The 27,419-nt window shown below is 39.1% G+C and overlaps 1 protein-coding gene across 1 annotated transcript in view; it reads left to right on the forward strand.

The window, feature by feature from the left end:
- The first annotated feature begins 1,440 nt into the window (after nt 1-1,440).
- The window catches only part of pam (peptidylglycine alpha-amidating monooxygenase), a 154,807-nt gene continuing 128,828 nt past the window's right edge, over nt 1,441-27,419 (forward strand). Inside the window, exons 1-4 of the mRNA XM_070439610.1 lie at nt 1,441-1,538; nt 5,889-6,025; nt 22,413-23,153; nt 23,935-24,058. Coding sequence (XP_070295711.1) covers nt 23,059-23,153; nt 23,935-24,058 — 219 coding nt within the window. The 5' untranslated portion in view covers nt 1,441-1,538; nt 5,889-6,025; nt 22,413-23,058. The remainder of the gene's footprint in view (nt 1,539-5,888; nt 6,026-22,412; nt 23,154-23,934; nt 24,059-27,419) is intronic.

The following is a 27,419-nucleotide window of genomic DNA, read 5'->3' on the forward strand; positions in this document are numbered from 1 at the left end:
GCTGGGGCCTGCCTGCGGGGGCCTGCCTGCTGGGGCCTGCCTGCTGGGGCCTGCCTGCTGGGGCCTGCCTGCTGGGGACCTGCCTGCTGGGGACCTGCCTGCTGGGGACCTAATGTCTTCTGACGATCACCCTCAAGAGACCTCTACAGGTATGTTGTTGAAAGAGCACTGTCAGTCGAGGACATTTTCTGAACTACAAATAATAATTACATTAGCATCACTATAATGGTATACATGGGTATTAACAGAAGCATTATCTATGGATTGAAGCTTAACTTTTGATAATAATTTCTGGTTTCCTCTCCTTAGACTGTCAAGAATGCCCGGTGTCAGTCAAAGAGGAACAAAGACCATTGATGTCCTCCTTGTACTGTTGTCGTAAATCATGATCAGAATTTCTGACAAAAAAATTGTAATGAATGCAGCTGGCTGTTGAAACTTTAGTCAATTCATTAATAAATGCATTGCATGGGAGCGATAAAGTATGTGACTTTTTTTCTTTCTGACGTAAAAGTACATTCTGGTTATGGATAAATAATAATAAAAAATTACATACTGATAAAGTCTCAATTTTCCCTTCACTGTATTTGTTGGTTTTTAACCCAAGTAGTTGTTTTTTTAATCTTAAGTAGAGCATCAATRGTATAAAAGTATTCAATGTCCAATAAAGTTTCATACAAAATCTACCCCATCCCCCAAGTTTCATATAATATCCCATGAGATTTCAATTCTACYTGCAAATGGAAAGCACACAGGTGAATAAGGTCCAACTGAAGGCCTGTCATCTTGCAGACCTTTGTCCGCACACAGTCTCTTTAGTCCTCTGTTTATCCCCTCTACTGTCACTCAGTGTATGCTGTTTCTATTGCTAAGACACGGKCTCCCTGAGCACAACTCTCCCAGACAATCCTGACAACAGCATTTTCATAGAAAATCCACTGGGATATGCTTCAAAACACACAAGGCTTTTGAAGAGCGGGTGAAAGTGTGGTTTATGTAAAATATGAAAGACCTGTTACTGAAAGAAGCAGAACTTGAAACCCATAACTTGAAATCCACTATACTGATAGTGATCCATTTTGAAATCATTTAGAAAATTCTGCTGTCAGAATTGTGAAGTAGACTTAGGGTTCAAATCATGTTTAAAAATGTATATACTGTTCATCACAGACAGGAGAAGCAACAGTTAGTTACCCAGGTCTTTGGTTTAATGATAGGCTAGGCCTACTAATCAATTTTGGGAGAACAAAAAACAACAACAGACATCTGGGGGAAATAAACTGACAAGTTGATTATGGAAATAAATTGCAGTTAAACGTTACAAGGGTTATATTGTGAGGCACAGCTGTGATTTTATCATCTTGCAGATGTGCGCCCTATCGCACTCTACAATTCCATTCCCAACTCGATGTACAGTTACTTCACATCGATCTATTTACAACGATTGCTTTGGTCTACTCCATACTGCTGGTGTGGTCGTGGAAATACGTGACAGACTGAACGTTGTTTAGCGGGGGACTAGAATGTGATGTTTACAGGTAAAATGTAATTTCAAATATTGTTTACAATGTCATGACAGATTAATATTTAACTGGAATGTGTGTCAGATATGAAAAAGCAAGTCTTTGATAGATACAAAAGTAGATACAAAAGTTGAGTTTCGACATGTTCTCACTCACGTCGTCAAAGATTGTCAGAAAAAGTTTACACGTTATGATTAGCTAGTTAGCTAGATACCTAGCTAAAGTTACTTGTCTTGAAGGTACAGCTAGCTGTAGTCAACCATCATTAAGGTGACATTTTAAAATGTAAAGTAAATATTATTGGCATCTGTCTATCTAGCTAGCTAGCTAACTACACTCCTTGTGTTTTTGCATGTTGTTAAGTAATTTGGCTAGCACAAACTCTCTAGTAAAATAGCTAGCAGCCTGTTATTAGCTAACGTTAGCTAGATTGACTAAGTTCAATAAGCAATGGCTTCTCTATCTATCTATCTAGCTTGTATATTGGCCTTGCCTTGGTGACATCTGTTGCTGGTGGTTGGGCATTGATGAGGTCCGTCAGTCAGTCAGTCAGTGAGTGAGTSAGTTAGCACGTTATCTTCTTGCTTGCACATTTTGAATAATAAAATACTAGATTGTGTCTCAAGAAGGTCTGCATYGAAGACACTCACACAAGGATGCGAGAGTATATTATTGTACTATAACGTGCTTAGTTAACAACATGTACGTACCCATGTTTTATTTGTCTGACTCTGAACACCTTTTTTTACGCTGCTGCTACTCTCTGTCTATCTATGCATAGTCACTTTAATAACTACCTACATGTACACTACCGTTAAAAAGTTTGGGGTTACTTAGAAATGTCCTTGTTTTTTAAAAGAATTTTTTTTTTTTTGTCCATTAAAATAACACCAAATTGATCAGAAATACAGTGTAGACATTGTTAATGTTGTAAATGACTATTGTATTATTTTTTTATATTTTTTTCTTCAGCTCATGAAACATGGGACGAACACTTGTTCACACACGTGTTTACATGTGTTACTATATCTTATTATACCATATCTTACTATAATATATCTTACTAAACTATATACACTACCGTTCAAAAGTTTGGGGTCACTTAGATATGTCCTTGTTTTTGAAAGAAAAGCTAAAATTTTGTCCGTTAAAAATAACATTTAAAATCATCAGAATATTGTATTTTAGGTGAGACATTGTTCATGTTGTAAATGACATTGTAGATGGAAACGGCAGATTTTTTATGGAATATCTACATAGGCCCATTATCAGCAACCATCACTCCTGTGTTCCAATGGCACGTTGTGTTGCTAATCCAAGTTTACCATTTTAAAAGGCTAATTGATAATTCGAAACCCTTTTGCAATTATGTTAGCACATCTGAAAACTGTTGTCCTGATTAAAGAAGCAATAAAACTGGCCTTCTTTAGACTAGTTGAGTATCTGGAGCATCAGCATTTGTGGGTTTGATTACAGGCTCAAAATGGCCATAAACAAAGAAAAGTTTCTTCTGAAACTCATCAGTCTATTCATGTTCTGAGAATTTAAGGCTATTCCATGTAGAAAATTGCCAAGAAACTGAAGATCTCTTGTACTCCTTCACAGACCAGCGAAAACTGGCTCTAACCAGAATAGAAAGAGGAGTGGGAGGCCCCGGTGCACAACTGAGCAAGAGGACAAGTACATTAGAGTGTCTAGTTTGAGAAACAGATGCCTCACAAGGCCTTAACTGCATCTTTATTAAATAGTACCCGCAAAACACCAGTCTCAACGTCAACAGTGAAGAGGCAACTCCGGGATGCTGGCCTTCTATTTTTTTTATTTAGCTTTTATTTAACTAAGCAAGTCAGTTAAGAACAAATTCTTATTTACAATGACAGCCTAGGAACAGTGGGTTAACTGCCTTGTTCATGGTCAGAACGACAGATTTTTACCATGTCAGCTCGGGGATTCAATCTAGCAACCTTTCGGTTACTAGTCCCAACAGTCTAACCACTAGGCTACCTGCCGCCCTCTAGGYAGAGTTGCAAAGCAAAAGCCGTATCTCAGACTGGCCAATAAATATAAAAGATTAAGATGGGCAAAATAACACACACACTGAACATAGGAAGATTGGAAAAAAGTGTTATGGACAGACAAATCTAAGTATGAGGTGTTCGGATCACAAAGAAGAACATTTGTGAGACGTAGAAAAAAATGGAAAGATGCTGGAGGAGTGCTTGACGCCATCTGTCAAGAATGGTGGAGGCAATGTGATGATCTGGGGATGCTTTGGTGGTGGTAAAGTAGGATATTTGTACAGGGTATAAAGGGATCTTGAAGAAGGAAGGCTATCACTCCATTTTTCAACGCCATGCCATACCSTGTGGACGGCGCTTAATTGGAGCCAATTTCCTCCTACAACAGGACAATGACCGCAAAGCACAGCTCCAAACTATGCAAGAACTATTTAGGGAAGAAGCAGTCAGCTTGTATTCTGTCTATAWTGGAGTGGCCAGCACAGTCACCGGATCTCAACCCTATTGAGCTGTTGTGGGAGCAGCTTGACCGTATGTTATGTAAGAAGTGCCCATCAAGCCAATCCAATTTGTGGGTGGTGCTTCAGGAAGCATGGTGTGAAATCTCTTCAGATTACCTCAACAAATTGGTTAAAACTATAATGTTGATATCATGTATGGCCAAGCCTTGCATCCATAGCTCTGTYTATACATTTGAGAGTGATTCAATTTCTCCAGCCCCATCCCTCAGCTTTTTACCCAAACAAGGTTGGGGAGGCCGCTTTATTGTTTCTACTGCTGATTGTCGCTTTAAGACAAAAAGAGCAGGGGCATGAACATTTAGTCTATGGACTGAACATTTAGTCTATTGGAGGAAACCTTTAGTCTATGGACTGAACATTAAGTCTATGGACTGAACATTTAGTCTATGGACTGAACATTAAGTCTATGGACTGAACATTTAGTCTATGGACTGAGCATTAATATAGTGTTTTAGTAATTGCTTTGTCTAATTGCATAAAAAATGGAGTTGTAGTTCTCATTACTACATGAGGATAACTGTCTATATTAATCTTGTGCAAAAACCACGCAACTCCATTACTATGCAATTAAAATGCAATTTGGCTTCTACTACTAAAATGTGTCAAAAAACGACTTGCTACCGATATACAAAGTTACTACACAGGTATAAGAACTTATGTATAAAGTGTTATCCAATTTTCTGTAGAGGTTGATATGTCCTGTTTTTAATGTGTGTGGCTTGGATAATTGTTTATATTATTGACAAATAACAAGACGAAGTTTCTCCTTAGAATACTATTTTTCTTGTTAATCAAATGAAGGATGGAATTGRTGTCTCTGAATGGTTGCTATACAGCTCAGCCGATTTGAAGTCTAAATATCTATATCTGTGGTAGAATAATATACAGTGTCTATTGACCATCTGCCTGATTGATTGTTTTGGACATTTGAGTAAAATACACTACTTGTTATGTTGTCTTTAATGGAAACCATGGCTTCTACTGACTTACAATTGTATCACATTTATTTAACTAGGTATGTTGGCCTTTTCACCAACATTGAACACGTATGCAGTTGAACAAAAATGTTTATTAACCGTTATCTTCATTATGTGCATTTATCCGTTATATTCATCAGGACGGTTTAGTCAATGTAGTATTTTCTGCAAAAGCTTCACAATTCCTCAACCCACACCAGTTGTCACTGTTAGGAAATGCATTGAATAGCCAATCCAACAGAGATTTGCCACAATGGACGCCTCCATTTCAAATTAGACTGAGCTTTCGTGAGGATTCATTATAATGTTAATCGCTCTACTGCCCTCTATCTCTCTCTCTCTCTCTCTCTCTCTCTCTCTGTCGTGAATCTGCTATCATATTAGGATTTGACCATTTAATTAAAAGAAAAAGTTGACACTGACATTATGAAGAACCCATTTGAGCGTGATGTGAAAAACAATTCTAGGCTATAAACCGTTGATAATTTCCACCTCTTCCAAAACCATCTAGCCTGTATTATTGCCTAATGCCTACGGTACAGATCTTGTTATAGGGTATATCTAGGAAGTCAAGGCATGGTTGCTCTGACAATTAAAAAGGCTTGACTGTGTGAGYGCATGGAAACGGTTACCATAGTTTCCTCTGTAGCCAGTCTTTGAGCGATGATGTCAGTGGGCATGCTGAGGTAATTCTGAGCATCCCCCTCCCAGTCTCTCTCCTCCTTTGACTCTCACCCCCTCCGTCTCAATCTCTCTTGCTCTGACTCGCTCTCCCACTGGTGAATCACACTAGGCAATTGAAAATCAGAACTCTCTGTGTTTCTGTCTCTCTCTCTCTCTATCTCTCAGGCCTTTGTAACCATCCTATAGCGGCTCCTCAAGCCAAAGTGACAACCAGGTAAGCAGCTTAGCACTATAACTGGAGCAAGGATACATCCCTGAGGGTTAGCAGCGCGCTGGGAGAACTCCAAATGCTTCTCGACACAGTAAGACTTCTTTGAAAGCTTTTTGTCATAGAGCCATACTCTTTGTTGCTGTTTCGAGCTACTGGAATGTGACATTGAACCAGTGGGGGGGGGAGGTATACTTCTAGTCCAACCAGACAGGCAAACTTAGTAGAAAAAATGCATGTTGTGTTTCATATTGTTAGGTTAGCCTAACTGTGACTGAAATAGGCTAGGGACCGGGGAGTTTCAGTTACTCGGGCAGCAGGTGCATTGATTGTGCTGGTTTATTTACGCTGGTTTGTGGAGCAGAACTAGTAAGTCCATTCAACGTAGTGGCCCGGGCAGACTCAATGGAGTGGCTGATTGATGTTTGCAGTTTCCAGGGGTCTATGAGTGAGATAGAGAAAGGGGGGGGGGGGAGCGAGAGAGAGTGGATCAATAGGAAATTATGTTGCGATTCCCTCCCTGAATGGCTCTGTGGGTTTTTCCATTGTCCTGATGTGACGGTGAATTGATGGGGGAAAGGTTTTTTAATTAGAAGCATGCTTTTGGAAATAGCCTATTCATTTGAAAGTGTGAGGAAAATGATGATCAGCTATAAATTAATTCCTTTTTCATAATAGTTTTGCCGGTGGAAAACCCCTTTTATACTAGGTTACTGGCGACAGAGCTTACAAAGAATAGGCGACTGTAGACCTCATTTATTTATTTTAGACTATGCTACTTCATAACATAGAGCCTAGGTCCACCATAGAATAGRATTTGTTTAGGCTAGTTAATGTGAAGGAAAAAAAMCCTGAGTTAATCTAYACTTTTCCTGTTTCGCCATCGGTAAATGACTGTTTATAGCAAGTCATGCCTGGCTATGACTCATGGATGCTCTGCACTCCATTTCATATTGAGGAGATATTATGAGAGATTGYTTGGTTGTTGCCTTGTTTACTTAGGCCTACTGCAATAACAAAGACAGCCTGCTGTTGGCAAAATGTTGCCTAATCAAAATGATCCTGCTATTGTTTACTTGGTATCCAGGTTATTCTCAAGATGCGATGATGTGTCCAAAGACCAAACAGGTTTTGTTGAAAAATGTACTTATGGCTGAATGCACAAATTATTATTAATGAAATGATACCAATGAATGAGATTTCATCTAACAGTTTTTGTATTTAAGCTACTGACTAACACTTTACACGTCAGCCAATTCTGTCTCAYATCGAATTTACAGACTTGTTAGCCATATTTTTTAGGATAGACCTAAATATTCTGCATTTGTATACTCCAATATTCTTTAGCATTCCCATTTTTGTTCCGGTCTTTCTACTCAGCCATGTCCTCAGTCAGACTTTCACACCTTTCTCCAAAGCCATCTGTGGCCGCTGTGTATTTCAGTCTGCCGGGCCCAGACTGCAAAGGAGGAAGAGCAGAGCCGTCGTTCATTCCAACACCTTGACAAATGTGTAGTGAATAGTGTTTTTTGAGGTTGGTTTGGTTTCGGCTTGTTTTTTTTTWGAAAAATAGTCACGGTTTTATTATATATATTTTTTTACAATAATACATTATGGAATTGACTGCTATAACAACACTAGAACTGTGACRATTATGGAATTTGGGGTTATGATTAATTGACATGCAAATATCCACGTTTATTGTCATAACTTTAGGAAATTAAGCTTCCGTGCCGTTCTGCTTGTAAAACTGATTTTTTAAAATGATCTTCTTGAATATAAAGTTGAATCTCCCTTTCTCCTAAAATAAATCTATTAAAACAATTATGACATTTTTTTTTTTTAGTTCACGGTTATTGTCCATTATTGTTGGCTACTCTATTATTATACGATAATTGTGSCAACCTTAAACAACACACAATAAAACTATTAATAAAAACCCCATTGTGCTAGCTGTGTGCCTGTTAGGCCTATTGCTTATCACTTACTAACCATCATTTATCCACATTACTTTACGAAAATATTTCAGTTGTGTATATTACTTTTTATATATTTAATGACTTTCTTTTTATTTCATTCATCATCTCATCATCTGTTTAGGCAGTAGCAGCCAGCCATCTATCTCTGTGCTCTCCAATCAGTCATCCTAATAGGCTAGTAGCTGGCTATAGAGCACCCAACTATGCTGTCTGACAAAATCACTATTTTAGTAGTTCTTCAAAGTAAATAAGGCATACTTTCATGAATGCTGAATACATTTACATTTAAGTCATTTAGCAGACGCTCTTATCCAGAGCGACTTACAAATTGGAAAGTTCATACATATTCATCCTGGTCCCCCCGTGGGGAATGAACCCACAACCCTGGCATTGCAAGCGCCATGCTCTACCAACTGAGCCACACGGGACCATACTGACTATCAATCTGTTAGATCATGTATTGACGGGTAGAGATGCCTGGCGAAGCAACAACGGCTCTCAATCCCTCTCGATTGCGCGTTCTGTCCCTCTCCAGCGGGCTTGACGCATTGTATCAGAGCTACTCTGGTGTTCCTGTGGAATATGGCCAGTGCCATGTTCATTTGACCCAGTTTTTCACCCTAGGCTGGTGCACAGGCTTAGACCGTAGTCTTTCAGGTTGTTATCAGGCTTAGACCGTAGTCAGGTTGTTGTCAGGCTAGGACCGTATTGAGGTCGCTATCAGGCTAGGACCGTAGTCAGGTTGTTGTCAGGCTAGGACCGTATTGAGGTCGTTATCAGGCTAGGACCGTAGTCAGGTCCTTATCAGGCTAGGACCATAATCTTTGAGGTTATCAGGCTAGGACCGTGGTCTTTCAGGTTGTTATCAGGCTAGGACCGTGGTCTTTCAGGTTGTTATCAGGCTAGGACCGTGGTCTTTCAGGTTGTTTATCAGGCTAGGACCGGTAGTCTTTCAGGTGTTATCAGGCTAGGACCGTAGTCTTTCAGTGTTTTATCAGGCTAGGACCGTGGTCTTTCAGGTTGTTATCAGGCTAGGACCGTAGTCTTTCAGGTTGTTATCAGGCTAGGACCGTGGTCTTTCAGGTTATTCAGGCTAGGCCGTAGTCTTTCAGGTTGTTATCAGGCTAGGACCGTAGTCTTTCAGGTGTTATCAGGCTAGGACGTAGTCTTTCAGGTTGTTATCAGGCTAGGACCGTAGTCTTTTAGGTTTTATCAGGCTAGGACCGTAGTCTTTCAGGCTAGGACCGTAGTCTTTCAGGTTGTTATCAGGCTAGGACCGGTAGTCTTTCAGGCTAGGACCGTAGTCTTTCAGGTTGTTATCAGGCTAGGACCGTAGTCTTTCAGGTTGTTATCAGGCTAGGACCGTGGTCTTTCAGGTTGTATCAGGCTAGGACCGTAGTAGTCTTTCAGGTTGTTATCAGGCTAGGACCGTAGTCTTTCAGGTTGTTATCAGGCTAGGACCGTAGTCTTTCAGGTGTTATCAGGCTAGGACCGTGTCTTTCAGGTTGTATCAGGCTAGGACCGGTAGTCTTTCAGGTTGTTATCAGGCTAGGACCGTGGTCTTTCAGGTTTTATCAGGCTAGGACCTGCGTTCGTTTCAGGCTAGGACCGTGGTTCTTTCAGGTGTTATCAGGCTAGGACCGTAGTCTTTCAGGTTGTTATCAGGCTAGGACCGTAGTCTTTCAGGTTGTATCAGCTAGGACCGTAGTCTTTCAGGTTATTATCAGACTAGGACCGTAGTCTTTCAGGCTAGGACCGTAGTCTTTCAGTTGTTATCAGGCTAGGACCGTAGTCTTTCAGGCTAGGACCGTAGTCTTTCAGGTTGTTATCAGGCTAGGACCGTAGTCTTTCAGGTTGTTATCAGGCTAGGACCGTAGTCTTTCAGGTTATTATCAGGCTAGGACCGTAGTCTTTCAGGTTGTTATCAGGCTAGGACCGTGGTCTTCAGGTTGTATCAGGCTAGGACCGTAGTCTTTCAGGTTGTCATCAGGCTAGGACCGTGGTCTTTCAGGCTAGGACCGTAGTCTTTCAGGTTGTTATTTCAGGCTAGGACCGTAGTCTTTCAGGTGTATTAGTTCTAGGACCGTAGTCTTTCAGCTAGGACCGTAAGTCTTTCAGGTTGTTATCAGGCTAGGACCGTAGTCTTTCAGGTTGTTATCAGGTAGGACCGTAGTCTTTCAGGTTTATCAGGCTAGGACCGTAGTCTTTCAGGTTGTTATCAGGCTAGGACCGTGGTATTTCAGGTTGTTATCAGGCTAGGACCGTAGTCTTCAGGTTGTTATCAGGCTAGGACCGTAGTCTTTCAGGCTATTCTTTGGGAGAACACTTGTTAATACAAGATTGTTTATGGTTTGGTTTTGCTGCGCGTTTAAGTCGCCCAATGCTTTGTGTGAAGAGGTTGATCAGAATTTGGAAGTACGGATGATTTTCACAATTGTGTTTTGAGGGACAATAGCTTGCAGTTCAATACAATCAACTCACCTAAAAATGCAGTACTCAAAACCATATAATTTAAGTTGGTTGTATGTGAATAGTCTCCAGTGCCTTCAGAAAGTATTCATACCCCTTGACTTATTCCACATTTTGTTGTGTTAGTCTGAATAAAAAATTGATTAAATAATTTTCTCACCCATCTACAAACAATACCCCATAATGACAAAGTGAAAACATGTTAAAAATAAATGTATTGAAAATTAAATGAAGAAATATCTGATTTACATAAGTATTCACACCCCTGAGTCAATACATGTTAGAATCACCTTTGGCAGCGATTACAGCTGTGAGTCTTTCTGGGTAAGTCTCTAAGAGCTTTGTACCACTTTTCTTGCACACCTGGATTTGCACATTATTCTTTAAAAAAATGTTCAAGCTCTGTCAAGTTGGGTTTTGATCATTGCCAGACAGCCGTTTGCAAGTCTTGCCATAGATTTCCAAGACGATTTCAGTCAAAACTGTAACTAGGCCACTCAGGAAAATTCCATGTCTTGGTAAGAAACTCCAGTGTCTTTTGGAAAGCAGACTGAGCCAGGTTTTCCTGTAGGATTTTGCCTGTGCTTAGATCTATTCTGTTTATTTTTATCCCCAAAACTCCCCAGCCCTTGCCGATGACAARCATATCCATCACATGATGGAGGCACCACCATGCTTGAAAATGTGRAAAGTGGTACTCAGTGATGCTTTGTATTCAGGACATAAAGTTAATTTCTTTGACACTCTTTTAGCAGTTTTACTTTAGTGCCTTATTGCAAACAGGGTATATGTTTTGTAGTATTTGTATTCTGTACAGGCTTTCTTCTTTTCACTCTGTCATTTAGGTTAGTATTGTGGAGTAACTACAATGTTGTTGATCCATCCTCAGTTTTCTCCTATCACAGCCATTAAACTCTAACTGTTTTAAAGTCACAATTGGCCTCATGGTGAAATCCCTGAGCGGTTTCCTTCCTTTCTGGTAACTGAGTTAGGAAGGACACCTGTATCTTTGTAGTGCCTGGGTGTAGTGATACACCATCCACAGTGTAATTAATAACTTCACCATGCTCAAAGGGATATTCAATGTCTCCTTTTTTAATTACCCATCTACCAATAGGTACCTTTCCATGCGAGGCATTGGAAAAAAACTCCCTGGTCTTTGTGGTTGAATCTGTGTTTGAATTTCAAGGTTCAACTGAGGGACCTTACAATTATCTGTATGTGTGGGGTACAGAGATGAGGTAGTCATTCTAAAATCATGTTGAACACTATTATTGCACACAGAGTTAGTCCATACAACTTATGTGATTTGTTAAGCAAATATTTTTTTTAAGCTTGCCATATCAAAAGGGGTTGAATACTTGACTCAAGACAGTTTAATTAAAAGGTAAACAATTCTAAAAACATAATTCAACTTTGACATTATGGGGTATAGTGTGTAGGCCAGTGACAAAACATCTACATTKAATCCATTTTAAATTCARGCTGTAACACAACAAAATGTGGAAAATGTCAAGGGGTGTGAATACTTTCTGAAGGCAYTGTATATTCCATTGTAAATAATGAGACCAATACAGAAATGCTAAAGTTGACTGCTGTGTCCATTCAACTCAGTCAATACTATTGATAAAGAACTCCAGTAAATTACATTCACTTCTTCTTGATATCTCATATGAATGATGTACATAATTCTTTATGTAATAATGTTCAATGAAGTATTGAGTGACGATATAGAACTATACACAGGAAGTGTTACGATGATCATATTGACGTTCATCCTATGTAGCAACATTTGAAATTGTGTTTTTTTACATTGGATAAAAGTAGAGACTCAAAGCTAGAAAATGGTATATCATACACTACAGCTGAAGAACAATGGGAAAGTAATTATGCTTTGTAAGTTAATGAACTTGTAACCCCACTTTTGAGAAAATGYCCATCGAATGTTTTGGTACACCTACTGGRGAGCTCTCCTTTGTCTACACCCGTTCAGCATAGTTCACACCCTCTTAAGCCTTATACCCTGACTACACCGCTTGCGTCACGTGCGCGAGCGTTGCAAAATAAATGTAGGAATCTATGTTATTCAATTATGTTATTCGCTTCAACGAGCCCCTGYGTTGCCAAGGGCTAAAATAGACGTCATTCCTATTTCTGACGCAGATCGCGCTGCARGTCCTGCATCTCTTATCTCCTCATTGGTTTATAGAAGCAGGTACCCACGTGCCATCTCCTCATTGKTTATACCSAYGTGTGTGATTGAAAGATGAACTGTTGCCGGTTGTCGTGATAATACTATGAAAGTTTAGATGCCAATCACCATATAAGTTAAATGATGAAAAGGCCTGGAAGGAGGAGAGATGACTAGAAACTATTCGGTTGACCGTTTTTATGTGTGGATTAATTGTCGTAGAGGACCTTGTTCATTTCAGGTAAAATAACAACCTAATGTTTATATCCCAGGACAAATTAGCTAGCAACAGCAAKCTAGCTAAATAGGACAAATTARCTAGCAAGTGCAAGCTAACTAGCTAARTTGCCATAAATGTTTAATGCTTTTCGACCTGTCCCCAAATTAATCTCATTGGCTCAGAGTTTGTTTTGATATTTTAACCTGCGTGTCCTGATCGCGTTTGGTGTGGGGGGACAAAATAAATGTATGCACGATGGCGCACGCGCGCAGCCGGTTTGGGTTCCGTGTTAGCCCCACCCATTTCTTTAAGSATTCACATGTGAGGCCATGTGCTAAACAGAGTGAGTAGTGTAGTAAACAACCAAAGATTTAAAGACTAAAAGTAGTAGCCTACAAAAAGGAAAACCTCCAGGTAAAAAAACACTATCTAGTCCTTGGCTTATATCCTTATCTGACTTTGGTGCAGGTCATGTTGTACTCCACATCACTCTGGTAAACACACACTATGTCAAATATAATCTACGTTTATTTGTCACATGCACAGGATACAGAAGGTGTAAACGACACAGTGAAATGGTTACTTGCATAGTAGCAATATCAAAAACAGAAAGTGTCCAGATAAAAATATTTTACAAATATTTTATAATTATTAGATAACGCTTACCTAGACCCACTTGTCTAAATTGATAGGTCATGTGAAAGAAATGCTATTGTCTWGACATGTACACATGCTCAGTAAATAGAATAGGTGGCCGTAATCACCCACAGACACACCTGGCTAACTTGATTGGTCATGTAATGATCTGGTGAAGTGAAGACTTTTGTTTCGACGTGGCTCGCTAAACAATGAACCGGCATAATCCCAACTCATACTACTACCAATACAAACTGAGTGACATAGCTGTCGTATGAATCTGCAGGTAGCTAAAACTAACAAACCAGGTTCAATGTTAGCTAGCTAGCTAACATTAGGCTATAACTAGCAATGCAAATATATTTCTGTTTCAAATAATATTACTACATAGATCATACACCTAACGTTATCTAAGCATGCTAATGTTCGCTAGCTAGCTATAACAGCCTCCACCCTTCTGGGAAGACTTTCCACTAGATGTTGGAACATTGCTGCGGGCACTTGCTTCCATTCAGCCACGAGCATTAGTGAGATCGGGCACTGATGTTGGTTGATTAAGCCTTGCACAACTGAGCAAGAGGACAAGTACATTAGAGTGTCTAGTTTGAGTCCTCATCTGGCAGCTTCATTAAATAGTACCTGCAAAACACCAGTCTCAACATCAACAGTGAAGAGGCGACTCTGGGATACTGGCCTTCTAGGSAGAGTTGCAAAGAAAAAGCCATWTCTCAGACTGGCCAATAAAAAGAAAAGATTAAGATGGGAAAAATAACATAGACACTGGACAGAGGAACTCTGCCTAGAAGGCCAGCATCCCGGAGTCGCCTCCTCACGGTTCACATTGAGACTTGTGTTTTGTGGGTATTATTTAATGAAGCTGCCAGTTGAGGACTTGTGAGGCGTCTGTTTCTTAAACTAGACACACTAATGTACTTGTCCTCTTGCTCAGTTGTGCATCGGGGCCTCCCAATCTTTCTATTCTAGTTAGAGMCAGTTTGTGCTGTACTGTGAAGGGGAGTAGTACACAGCGTGGTACGAGATCTTCAGTTTCTTGGCAAWTTCTCGCATGGAATAGCCTTCATTTCCTAGAACAAGAATAGACTGACGAGTTTCAGAAGAAMGTTCTTTGTTTATGGACATTTTGAGCCTGTAATCGAACCCACAAATACTGATGCTCCAGATACTCAACTTGTCTAAAGAAGGACAGTTTGTTTCTTTAATCAGAACAACAGTTTTCAGATGTGCTAACATAATTGCAAAAGGGTTTTCRAATGATCAATTAGCCTTTTAAAATGGTAAACTTGGATTAGCAAACACAACGTGCCATTGGAACACAGGAGTGATGGTTGCTGATAATGGGCCTATGTAGATATTCCATAAAAAATCTGCCGTTTCCATCTACAATAGTCATTTACAACATTAACAATGTCTACACCATATTTCTGATAATTTTTATGTTATTTTAACGGACAAAATTTTAGCTTTTCTTTCAAAAACAAGGACATATCTAAGTGACCCCAAACTTTTGAACGGTGAGTGTATATAGTTTAGTAAGATATATTATAGTAAGATATGGTATAATAAGATAKAGTAACACATGTAAACACGTGTGTGAACAAGTGTTCGTCCCATGTTTCATGAGCTGAAAAAAATATCCCAGAAATGTTCTCACAAAAAGCTTATTTGTTTACATCCCTGTTAGTGAGCATTTATCCTTAGCCAAGATAATCCATCCACCTGACAGGTGTGGCCTATCAAGAAGATGATTAAACAGCATGATTACACAGATGCACCTTGTGCTGGGGCAATAAAAGACCACTCTAAAACGTGCAGTTTTGTCACAATGCCACAGGTGCTACACAAAGTTTTGTGGGAGTGTGCAATTGGCATGCTGTCTGCAGGAATGTTCACCGGAGTTGTTGCCAGAGAATTTAATGTTAATTTCTCGACCATAAGCCGCCGCCAACAGTGTTTTAGAGAATTTGGTAGTACGTCCAACCGGCCTCACAAACGCAGACCACATGTAACCACACCAGCCCAGGTTCTTGATCTGACTACAGTTCGGTGTCATAACTGACTTCGATGGCCACTGGCACACGGAGAAGTGTGCTCTTCACAGATGAATCCCGCTTTCATCTGTACCGGGCAGATGGCAGACAGCTTGTATGGCGTCGTGTGGGCGAGCAGTTTGCTGATGTCAACGTTGTGAACAGAGTGCCACATGGTAGCGGTGGGGTTATGATATGGGCAGGCATAAGCTACTGGCAATGAACACAGTTGCATTTTATTGATGGCGATTTGAATGCACACCATTGTCGTGCCATTCATCTGCCGACATCACCTCATGTTTCAGCATGATAATGCACKGYCCCAAGGATCTGTACACAGTTCCTGGAAGCTGAAAACGTCCCAGTTCTTCCATGGACTGCATACTCACCAGACATTATAGCATAGTAAGACGTAGTGTCATATAGTAAGATGTAGTATAGGAAGTTGTAGTATCGTAAGATGTAGCATAGTATAGTAAGCTATAGTTTAAACTGTACTGGGCAGATGGCAGACAGCTTGAATGGTGTCGTATGGGCGATCAGTTTGCTTATGTCACCTCATGTTGCAGCATGATAATGCACAACCCCATGTCGCAAGGATCTGAAAGCTGAAATTGTTCCAGTTCTTCCATGGACTTCATACTTGCCAGACGTGTGACCCACTGAGCATGTTTGCAATGCTCTGGATCGACGTGTATGACACCGTGTTCCAGTTCCCACCAATATCGAGCAACTTCGCACAGCCATTGAAGGAGAGTGGGAAAACATTCCACAGGCCACAATACTGACTGGTTTTCTGATCCCACACCCCTACATTTTTTTTAAGGTATCTGTGACCAACATATGCATATCTGTATTCCCAGTCATGTAAAATCCATAGATTAGGGCCTAATAGATGTATTTCAATTGACTGATTTCAGTCAATTGACCGCTGCTCGTCTAAGGCACTGCATCTCAGTGCAAGAGGTGCCACTACAGTTCCTGGTTCGAATCCAGGCTGTATCACATTCGGCCGTGATTGGGAGTCCCATAGGGCGGTGCACAATTGGCCCAGCGTCGTCCGGGTTTGGCCGGGGTAGGCCGTCATTGTAAATAAGAATTTGTTCTTAACTGACTTGCCTAGTTCATTTTTTTTTTAAATGAACTGTAATTCATAAAATCTTAGTAATTGTTGCATTTTTATTTGTGTTCAGTGTAGTATAGTAAGGTATAGTAAGATACAGTATAGTAATGAGGTATAGACAGTTATAGATAGGTATAGTGAAGACAGGTATAGTGTAGTAAGGTATAGTATATTAGAATATAGTATAGAATATAGTATAATATAGTAAGGTTTTGTGTAATATAGAAAGTCTCAGACTTTATTGTGTGTTATCCTCATTGATTTTATTAATGTGCATGTATGGCTTTTAAGTTTTATGTGTGCTTGTTTTTAAAATGGTTCGAATTAATGAACTTAAACTAAACTAAAATATAGTAAGGTATGGTATAGTATAGAGAGGTATAGTACAGTATAGTAAGGTATATTAAGATGTAGTATATTAAGATATAGTATAGTAAGGTTTAGTAAAATATAGCAAGGTATAGTATAATAAGGTGAAATATATTAAGATGTATATTAAGATATAGTATAATATGGTAAGGTTTAGTATGATGTTGTACGGTACAGTATAGACAGGTATAGTGTAGCAAGGTATAATATAGTATGGTATAGTATATTAAGATGTATTATATTAAGGTTTAGTATAATATAATGAGGTATATTAAGGTATAGTATAGACAGGTATAGTATATTAAGATATAGTATAATATTAGTAAGGTTTAGTATAATATAGTATAATAAGGTGTAGTATATTAAGATGTACTATTTTAAGGTATAGTATAATATAGTAAGGTATAGCAAGGTATATTAAGGTATAGTGTAATATATTAAGGTTTAGTATAATAAGGTATAGTATAGACAGGTTTAGTATAGACGGGTATGGTAAGGTATAGCAAGGTATAATATAGTAAGGTATAGTATGACGAGGTATAGTAAGGTATAGTGTATATATAGTATATTAAGTTATAGTAAGGTTTAGTATAATATAGTAAGGTATAGTATAATGAGGTATAGTACRGTATAGTATAGACAGGTATAGTATATTACGATATAGTATAATATAGTAAGGTATAGTATAATGAGGTATATTAAGGTACAGTAAGGTATGGTATAGTATAGTACGGTCTAGTGTATTACGGTCTAGTTAGGTATAGTATAATATAGTAAAGTGTAGTATAATATAATAAGGTATAGTATAATGAGGTATGGTAAGGTATAGTATAGACAGTTATAGTATATTAAGATATAGTATAATATTGTAAGGTATAGTATAATGAGGTATAGCCAGGTATAGTATAGACAGGTCTAGTGTAGTAAGGTATAGTACAATATAGTAAGGTATAATGTAAAAAGGTATAGTAAGGTACAATATAGTAAGGTATATTAAGATATAAGGTATAGTATAGTATATTACGATGTAGGTTATTAAGATATAGTATAATATTGTAAGGTTTAGTATAATATAGTAAGGCATATTTAGGTATAGTATAGGCAGGTATAGTAATGTAAGGTATAGAAAGTTATAGTAAGGTACAGTATAGACAGGTATAGCAAGGTATAGTAAGGTGTATTATAGTAAGGTATAGTATATTGAGGTATAGTAGGGTATAGTCTAGTGTAGTAAGGTATAGTACAATATAGTAAGGTATAATGTAAAAAGGTATAGTAAGGTATAATATAGTAAGGTATATTAAGATATAAGGTATAGCATATTAAGATGTAGGTTATTAAGATATAGTATAATATTGTAAGGTTTAGTATAATATTGTAAAGTATAGTATAATGAGGTTTATTAAGGTATAGCAAGGTATAGTATAGACACGTATTGTATATTAAGATATAGTATAATATAGTAAGGTTTAGTATAATATAGTAAGGCATATTTAGGTATAGTATAGGCAGGTATAGTAATGTAAAGTATAGAAAGTTATAGTAAGGTACAGTATAGACAGGTATAGCAAGGTGTAGTAAGGTGTATTATAGTAAGGTATAGTATATTGAGGTATAGTAGGGTATAGTATAGACAAGTATAGTATGGACAGGTATAGTACAGTAAGTTATATGTTAGTARGGTATAGTAAGGTATAGTATAGGCAGGTATAGTAAGGTAAGGTATAGTAAGGTTTAGTATAATATAGTAAGGTATAGTTAGGTATAGTTAGGTATAGTATAGTAAGGTATAGGCAGGTATAGTAAGGTAAGGTATAGAAAGTTATAGTAAGGTACAGTATAAACAGGTATAGCAAGGTATAGTAAGGTGTATTATAGTAAGGTATAGTAAGGTATAGTATATTGAGGTATAGTAGGCTATAGTATAGACAGGTATAGTATGGACAGGTATAGTAAGGTAAGGTATAGTACAGTAAGTTATAGGTTAGCAGGGTAAGGTATAGTAAGGTAAGTTATAGTAGGGTATAGTATAGACAGGTATAGTATGGACAGGTATAGTATGGACAGTTATAGTAAGGTATAGTACAGTAAGGTAATGTGTAGTAAGGTGTAGTAAGGTATAGTACAGTAAGGTAATGTGTAGTAAGGTGTAGTAAGRTATAGTACAGTAAGTTATAGGTTAGTAAGTTATATGTATTGTAAGGTATAGTATAATATAGTACGGTTTAGTATAGACCGGTATAGTATATTAACATAATGTATGTTAAGACATAGTCTAATATAGTAAGGTTTAGTATACTATGGTAAGGTATAGTATAGACAGGTATAGTAARGTATAATATAGACATGTATAGTATATTAACCTATAGTATATTAAGATATAGTAAAATATAGTATGGTTTAGTATAGTGTAGACAGGTGTAGTATAGAAAGGTATAGTATATACAGGTATATTATAGAACGGTATAGTATAGACATGTATTGTAAGGTATAATATAGAAAGGTGTAGACAGGTATGGTGCAGTAAGGTAAAGTAAGATATAAGGTATGGTAAGGTTTAGTATAGCAAGGTGTAGTATAGTAAGATGTAGCATGGTATAGACATGTGTGGTATAGTATTGTATGGTTTAGTATAATATAGTAAGGTATAGTATAATAAGGTATAGTTTAATAAGGYATAGTATAATGAGGTATACTAAGGTATAGTATAGCCAGGTATATTATAGACATGTCTAGTGTAGTAAGGTATAGTATAATATAGTAAGGTATAATGTAGCAAGGTATAGTAAGGTATAATATAGTAAGGTATATTAAGATATAGTATAATATAGTAAGGTTTGGTATAATATAATGAGGTATAGTATAGACAGGTATAGTATAGACAGGTATAGTATAGACATGTATAGTATAGACCAGGTATAGTATGGACAGGTATAGTATATTAAGGTATAGTTTAGTAAGGTATAGTATAGGAAGGTATAGCCATGTATAGTAAGGTAWAGTACAGTAAGTTATAGTATTGTAAGTTATAGTAAGGTATAGTATAGACAGGTAAAGTTAGGTAAGTTATAGTATAATGAGGTATAGTAAGGTATTGTATGGACATGTATAGTATGGACAGGTATAGTACGGTATAGTACAGTAAGGTAACATATAGCAAGGTTTAGTAAGGTATATACAGGTATAATATATTAAGGCATAGTATAATATAGTAAGGTATAGTATATTACGATGTAGGTATTAAGATATAGTATAATATAGTAAGGTTTAGTATAATATAGTAACGTATAGTATAATGAGGTATAGCAAGGTATAGTATGAACATATATAGTAAGGTATAGTATATTAAGATATAGTATAATATAGTAAGATTTAGTATAATATTGTAAGGTTTTGTATAGTAAGGTTTAGTATAATATAGTAAGGTATAGTATAATGTGGTATATTAAGGTATAGGCAGGTATAGTAAGGTATAGTGCAGTAAGGTATAGTAAGTTATAGTAAGGTATATTTTAGACAGGTATAGCAAGGTATAGTATAGCACGGTAGTGAACGGTATGGTATAGTAAGGTATAATATAGTAAGCTATAGTATAATAAGGTATAGTATAATGAGGTATATTAAGGTATAGTATAGACAAGTATAGTAAGGTATTGTATGGACAGATATAGTGAGGTATAGTACAGTAAGGCAAGGCGTAGTAAGGTGTAATAAGGTATAGTAAAGTAAGTTATAGGTTGGTAAGGTATAGGTTAGTAAGGTATAGTAAGGTATAATATAGTAAGGTATAGTATAGGCCTATATAGTATATTAATATATACTATATTAACATATAGTAAAATATAGTAAGGTTAGTATAGTATAATGAGGTATAGTTTTAGTATAATATGTTTTAGTATAATATGGTAAGGTATAGTATGGACAGGTATAATATAGTAAGCTATATTAAGGTATAGTATAGGCATGTATAGTATATTAACATATACTATATTAACATATAGTAAAATATAGTAAGGTTAGTATAGTATAATGAGGTATAGTAAAGTATAGTATAGACAGGTATAGTATAGACATATATAGTACAGCAATCTATAGTATGGTTTAGTATAGACATGTACTATCTATGGATAGTATAGTATGACATAAGGTTTAGTAAGGTATAATATAGCAATGTTATTACAGCAAGGTATAGTAGTGTAATAAGATGTAGCATAATGTAGACGGTATGGTATAGTAAAGTATAGTATAGCAATGTGTAGTAAGGTATAGTATACATTTACATTTACATTTAAGTCATTTAGCAGACTATAGCAAGGTATAGTACAGTAAGGTGTAGTACAGAAAGGTATAGTAAGATATAATAAGGTATAGTGTAGCAATGTTTTGTATAGCAAGGTTTTGTATAGCAAGGTGTGGTGTAGTAAGATGTAGCATAGTATAGACAGGTATAGTATAGAAAGGTATAGTATAGAAAGGTATAGCAAGGTAAGGTATAGTAAGGTATAGTTTAGACAGATATAGTGTATGGTAAGGTATAATATAGACCGGGATAGTATAGACCGGTATAGTGTATAGACAGGGATAGGTGTAGTGTAGACAGGGATAGTATAGAAAGGTATAGTTTCGTAAGGTATAGTATAGACAGGTATAGTAAGGTATGGTATATTATAGACATGGATGGTATAGACGGGGATTGTATGGTATAGTATAGCAAGGTGTAGTATAGCAAGGAATAGACAGGTATAGTATCGACAGGTATAGTACGGTATAGTATGGACAGTTATACTATAGTATGGAATAGCAATGTATAGTATAGCACGGTCGTGTATAGCATAGTATAGTAAGGTATAGTATAGTACGGTGTAGTATAGTAAGGTAGAGTATAGTAAGGTATGGTATAGGTCTCCTTGACAGTCTTTTCTATACTAGCTGTCTGCTCCTGCTGGTGACCAACTGGATCTCCTTAATAAGGGTGTGAATCCCCCGGGGAAATTTGATTGGATTACTGCGGCTTCTCCTTCTCTCCCCTCTATCCCTCCGCTTTCACATCCCGGACAAGCCCACAGAATAGAGTAAATAGAAGCTGCTACCGTCGGCGGATTCAGCACAGTAGCAGCACTGCAGAGTGTGTACACTGTCATCTATATTTAATGACATTTTAAAGGCAAGGAGAGATAGCATGTGATTCCCAACCAACCGTTACCCCCCCAACTCAAACACCCTTAGCTGCTCAATCATCTGAAGAGATGGGCACTAACGCTAACAACTAGCATTTCCGTGTTGCATCTTATGATAATGGTAGTATATTAAAGAACCCGCTGGAGCATTAGCTTGGGGGGGGGGTAGCGGTTTGCGCTAGCAGGCAGACAGGCAGGCAGAGTCAGTGGCACGTTAGTCATCTAGTCACCCCCCCTCTTGTTGAGCACGTCTGCTTCTATTTTTACAGGTTGTGACTGGAGACCGACGCTGCGCCCTCCTCGCCCTCCTCGCCTCTTCCCTCCATCTACTCTGATCTACTCTTCCTTTCATCTCATCTCTCTGTCACCTCTGAACACCAGCCACTCTTCACATTTACTCGCCTCTTCTCTCACTGGATAACTTGGGTGCTAAGAGGAGAGTGGAAAGGTGCCGCGTTACAGCCACTTGTGCCAGACGAGAAGACCGAAGAGAAGAGGAGTAGAGAGGAAGGGGGAGGGAGCGCTAGAGGGTAGTCCCGCCTCTGTGTGCTCAGTTCACTCGGAAARGCAGAGAAAATACAAAGGAACACCTAGCCCTAGTGGCCTGGAGCCTGGAGAAGAGGAGTGTTGCGCACAACCACAGCCACAACCTCCTCCTACTCCTTCAGTCCCCAGCGTGTGAACTGCCAACAGGAACAACCCTTCCATCTGGCTCTTCCATCTGTCTTAACCCTGATCCAGGAACCTGCTACTGTTTGTTTGGTTACTTCCTCTCTCTCGCTCAGCGTCAGTGAGGCTCCACAGCTGATCCCAGACACAGCACTGTGACGCTCTGCTCAGCGCCCAGTCTTCTACAGTTAACCGGCAGGCTAGAAGCAGGAATAGGGAGCGCTTGACAAGAGGCTAGAGTCAGAGATGGGAGTCCTTGTTTGTGGCGTGGTGGTGCTGACGCTCATCTGTCAAAGCCATAGCCTGGACGGTGCCACTAACCCCCTGCACAGGTTTAAAAGGTAAGGACAGTTCTGATTTTTTTGGAGGGGTTTTGAAATGCAATTGAAAGGAAAAGGCAGATTTAGTGGGGTCATGTGAGTGGTGCGAACAGATGTCGCTTGGAAATCTCGAGTGTTCTTTGATTGTGTTCTGCTAGAGTTGATGTATTATAAGTTTTTTAATTAATTTGAAATAGCTCAGTGTACTTGTGAAATAAATAGATTTGACAAGTTTAATGCAGTTCTAAATCAATRTTTTATAAGTTAGTCTTTTTTTGATCGATGTTGAATTCATGCATTTTTTGTTTTGTTTATTATACAATTATATCGCATTTAAAACGTGTTTGCAGTAGGCAATTAGCCTGCTGTAGGTACAAGGTACTGGAAGCCGGATGTGTTTGTCACATGTTTGTATGGCTACATGATTAACAAACAAATGACCCAGGAGGTGGCTACAGCATCAACATACATGGTGACCACACAAATAGCCTTTTGGGTAGATTASTATCAGTCAATTGCAGATTGGCCTATAAGTAATTCTATAAAGAATTGTATCTTCATTTAACCTACTTTTCTGGAGGTGTTCTTTCCGTTTCCCTCTTGAGTCTTAGGTGTTTGTATGTGAAGTACGCTCATTATCTTCCAAACTTGAGTTCCTCAACTGATGTTCCTTCCAAACTGATGAGTTCCTCAACTCATCAGGCTGTTTGTTAGGTTCTCTCATTAGCAATAGTTTTCTCCGAGGTTGTTTTGTCGCTTTCCACTAACAACGTCTTCTCTCACTGTTGTCCCCATCGGACAGGTATCAGGAAAGTGCCTCTTCGGAGCCCAGCGACTGCACTACCAGGACGAGACAACCCACGGTCCTGTCTAAATCAGGCAACTTTTCCCTGGATGTCCGCATGCCGGGGGTGTCCCCCACGGTGGTGAGTCCCCATGTTTCTGACAGTCAAAACAACCCTGTGGTAAACCCAAACCAACCCAGTGTCTGTCAGATCTAGTTTGTCCCCCCCGCTCAATGGTTTGAGGGTTCAGTTTTACATTTATTTACATGTGTTTTCAAAGAACACTATCTACACTAGTCTACATAGCCTGTTAGGCTATTCAACCATTTATGAAAATCAGTGATCATTCTCCATGATGCAAAATTAGTCTGACTAGCATTTAGGTCTTTAATGTCAAAGAGATTTTATCGAGACTTCKATCGGCGAATAAAGGTTAGACAGTGACTAATATATTAATATTCATAGACTTGACAGACATCTCCTTCCTATGTGCAGAAAAACTTGACGCTTTGCTTTGTTCATATCAGGAAGGTATGTTGATGATGGCCGTACAATGTTTTTCTCGCTCAGTGTGTGGCTGTACATGATTTCCTCATGGGGTTGTGTCAGGGGCCAGTCCTCCTGCTGTGTTTGTTTGGCCCGTATTGATCCTACAGTAATGCAGTCATTAAAGTTGACTCTCTGTTGCAGACAAGAGCTAATTGGCTCCTCAGCCTCCGGTGTTTTTCCTGCTGCTGCAATGTGCAGAGAAAACCACAGAGAGGAAGATCTCTGGTTTATCACTATTTTCTCTCTCTCTCCTCTCTCCCCTCTCTACCCGCTCTCTCTCGCTCGCTCTCTATCGCGCTCTCTCTCTCGCTCTCTCTCTCTTTTCTCCAAAAGCCAAGCCCGTGTTTAGGCTAGTGAGAAACAGTTAGAGTTCAGTTTTTACACGATGGTGGAACTGTTGTCAACGGGCTCCGTGCTTTGCGTCTTCTTGGGACTGTTTTGTTTGTGTATGTGAGAGTTGAGGGAAGAGGGGAGGGTGAGCTATTATTATTCTCAGTGCAGGTCTGTGTGAGTCATCCGCCAATGATTCATCCATGGCAAGTGTTGGCTGATAACTGTGAATGCTGAAGGGGGATTACTGGCTTGTAGAACATCTCAGAGAAGACAAACCTTAAACTCTCTTAACTTAGTGGTCAGCTCGTACTGTTGTGCTATTGATCTATCGCAGGGGTGGGCAAACCTTTTGGCTCAAGGGCCACATTGGGATTTTAAAATTCAACGGAAGGCTGCACAGATTTTTTTGGGACCTATGCGTTTGTGAAAATCAACTTGCGGGCCAGAAAAAGGTCCATTATAATTTTGGGATATTTTTTTAATCTAGTTTTAAATGTTCAAGAGTGGCTGGAGTGTTGTTTTYCCCCAAAATAAATAAATAAATAATATAGTGTGTCATTTTTTGGGGAAACCTCCCGGGACCCAGTTTGAATGGGTTCGCTGGCCAGATCCGACCCGTGTGTTGTATTTTGCCTACCCCTCGATCTATAGGGAGGTGCCCTTTCTCTGGCCCATCAGATAGCATTGAGCCAGTTCACTGGCTGTTCATCAGATAGCATTGAGCCAGTTCACTGGCTGTTCATCAGATAGCATTGAGCCAGTTCACTGGCTGTTCATCAGATAGCATTTGAGCCAGTTTCCACTGGCTGTTCATCAGATAGCATTGAGCCAGTTCACTGGCTGTTCATCAGATAGCATTGAGCCAGTTCACTGGTTCTTCGGCAGGTAGCCTAGAGCATTGGGCCAGTAACCGAAAGGTTGCTGGATCAAATCCCAGCGCTGGCAAGGTAAAAAATCTGTCGTTCTGCCCCTGAACAAGGCCATTAACCCACTGTTCCCCGGGCGCCGAAGACGTGGATGTCGATTAAGGCAACCTCTGATTCAGAGGGGTTGGGTTAAATGCAGAAGACACATTTCAGTTGAATACATACAACTGACTAGGTATCCCCCTTTCCTTTCATTAGATAGCATTGAGCCAGTGTTTATTCACTTTCTCCGAAGCTTCTTTTGTCAACATTTTATCTGTACCCTTTTCACTGTGTTGTGTGGATCTGAGCTGTACTGTGTTGTGTGGATCTGAGCTGTACTGTGTTGTGTGGATCTGAGCTGTACTGTGTTGGTTCAGATGGTTTCTTTATCTTATTGCAGCAACTATGGTGGATGTGTAACCAGACTAGCCCAGTACAGCATGGTTTGGCTTGGCTCATTAGTGTGAAATGGGAAATTGAGATCGACCAGTAATCAAATTTAAATATTTGGCTATGGTTTTTTATTATTAATCTGGTCATCGAACATCGGCTCTATTTTGTTCTAATAGGCCCACATCAAGTTGGCATTCTTTTATTTATTTATTATATATATAGTTTTAACCCCTTTTTCTCCCCGATTTCGTGGGATCCAATTGGTAGTTAGTCTTGTCTCATTGCTGCAACTCCTGTACGGACTCGGGAGAGGCGAAGGTCGAGAGCCGTGCGTCCTCTGAAACACAACCCAACCAAGCCGCACTGCCCACTTAACCCGAAAGCCAGACGYACCATTGTGTTTGAGGAAACACCGTACACCTGGCGACCGTGTCASCGTGTCTGTGCCCGGCCCGCCACAGGAATCGCTAGTGCACGATGGGACAAGAACATCCCTGCCGGCCAAACCTCCCCTAACCCGGACGACACTGGGCCAATTGTGCGCCGCCCCATGGGTCTCCCGGTCGTGGCCGGCTGCGACAGAGCCTGGACTCGAACCCAGAATCTCTAGTGGCACAGCTAGCACTGTGATGCAGTGCCTTAGACCACTGCGCCACTTGGGAGACCCCAAATTGTCATTCTGACAGAATTTGTCTGGAGAATTCTCAACTGTTGAGACACCATTTTGAAAGAAAGCCAGCTGTGCCAAGAAAGAAACATGCACGCTGACCTTTTACAATAACTCTGAGTTAGATACAGCCATCACAGAGAGACAGAGAGAGACAGAGAGAGACAGAGAGAGACAGAGAGAGACAGAGAGAGACAGAGAGAGACAGAGAGAGACAGAGAGAGACAGAGAGAGAGAGAGAGAGAGAGAGACAGAGAGAGAAATATTCAGTCCCCTGGAATTGATTTAATAATTTGACCGTGTTGCTGCAGCAGGAGAATAGAAGCCCAATAGAAGCCCAATAGAATGATAAATGACAGCCGAAAGCCATCAGCTATAACTAAGCAATTGCACCATTTCCCTGGAAATGACTTCCTGTCATGTTTATTACAAATATGTCACTTAAACGACCTGTTCCCAGGGAACTACGGCTGCCATTTTCTTCCTCTCCTCCATTCAACGGCCACTAGTTGTTATTTAAGCAACGACAACGAACGTTACAGTACATRTAGGCTAGGCTGCTGGAGACCTGAGGAATAAAGAGAAAGATGATACAAATGAGAGAAGAGTTATTTTCAGTCACTGTAGAGTGTTTTAACTCGGCCACAGATGA

Source organism: Salvelinus sp. IW2-2015, linkage group LG4q.1:29 (assembly GCF_002910315.2).
Source record: "Salvelinus sp. IW2-2015 linkage group LG4q.1:29, ASM291031v2, whole genome shotgun sequence".
Lineage (NCBI taxonomy): Eukaryota > Metazoa > Chordata > Actinopteri > Salmoniformes > Salmonidae > Salvelinus > Salvelinus sp. IW2-2015.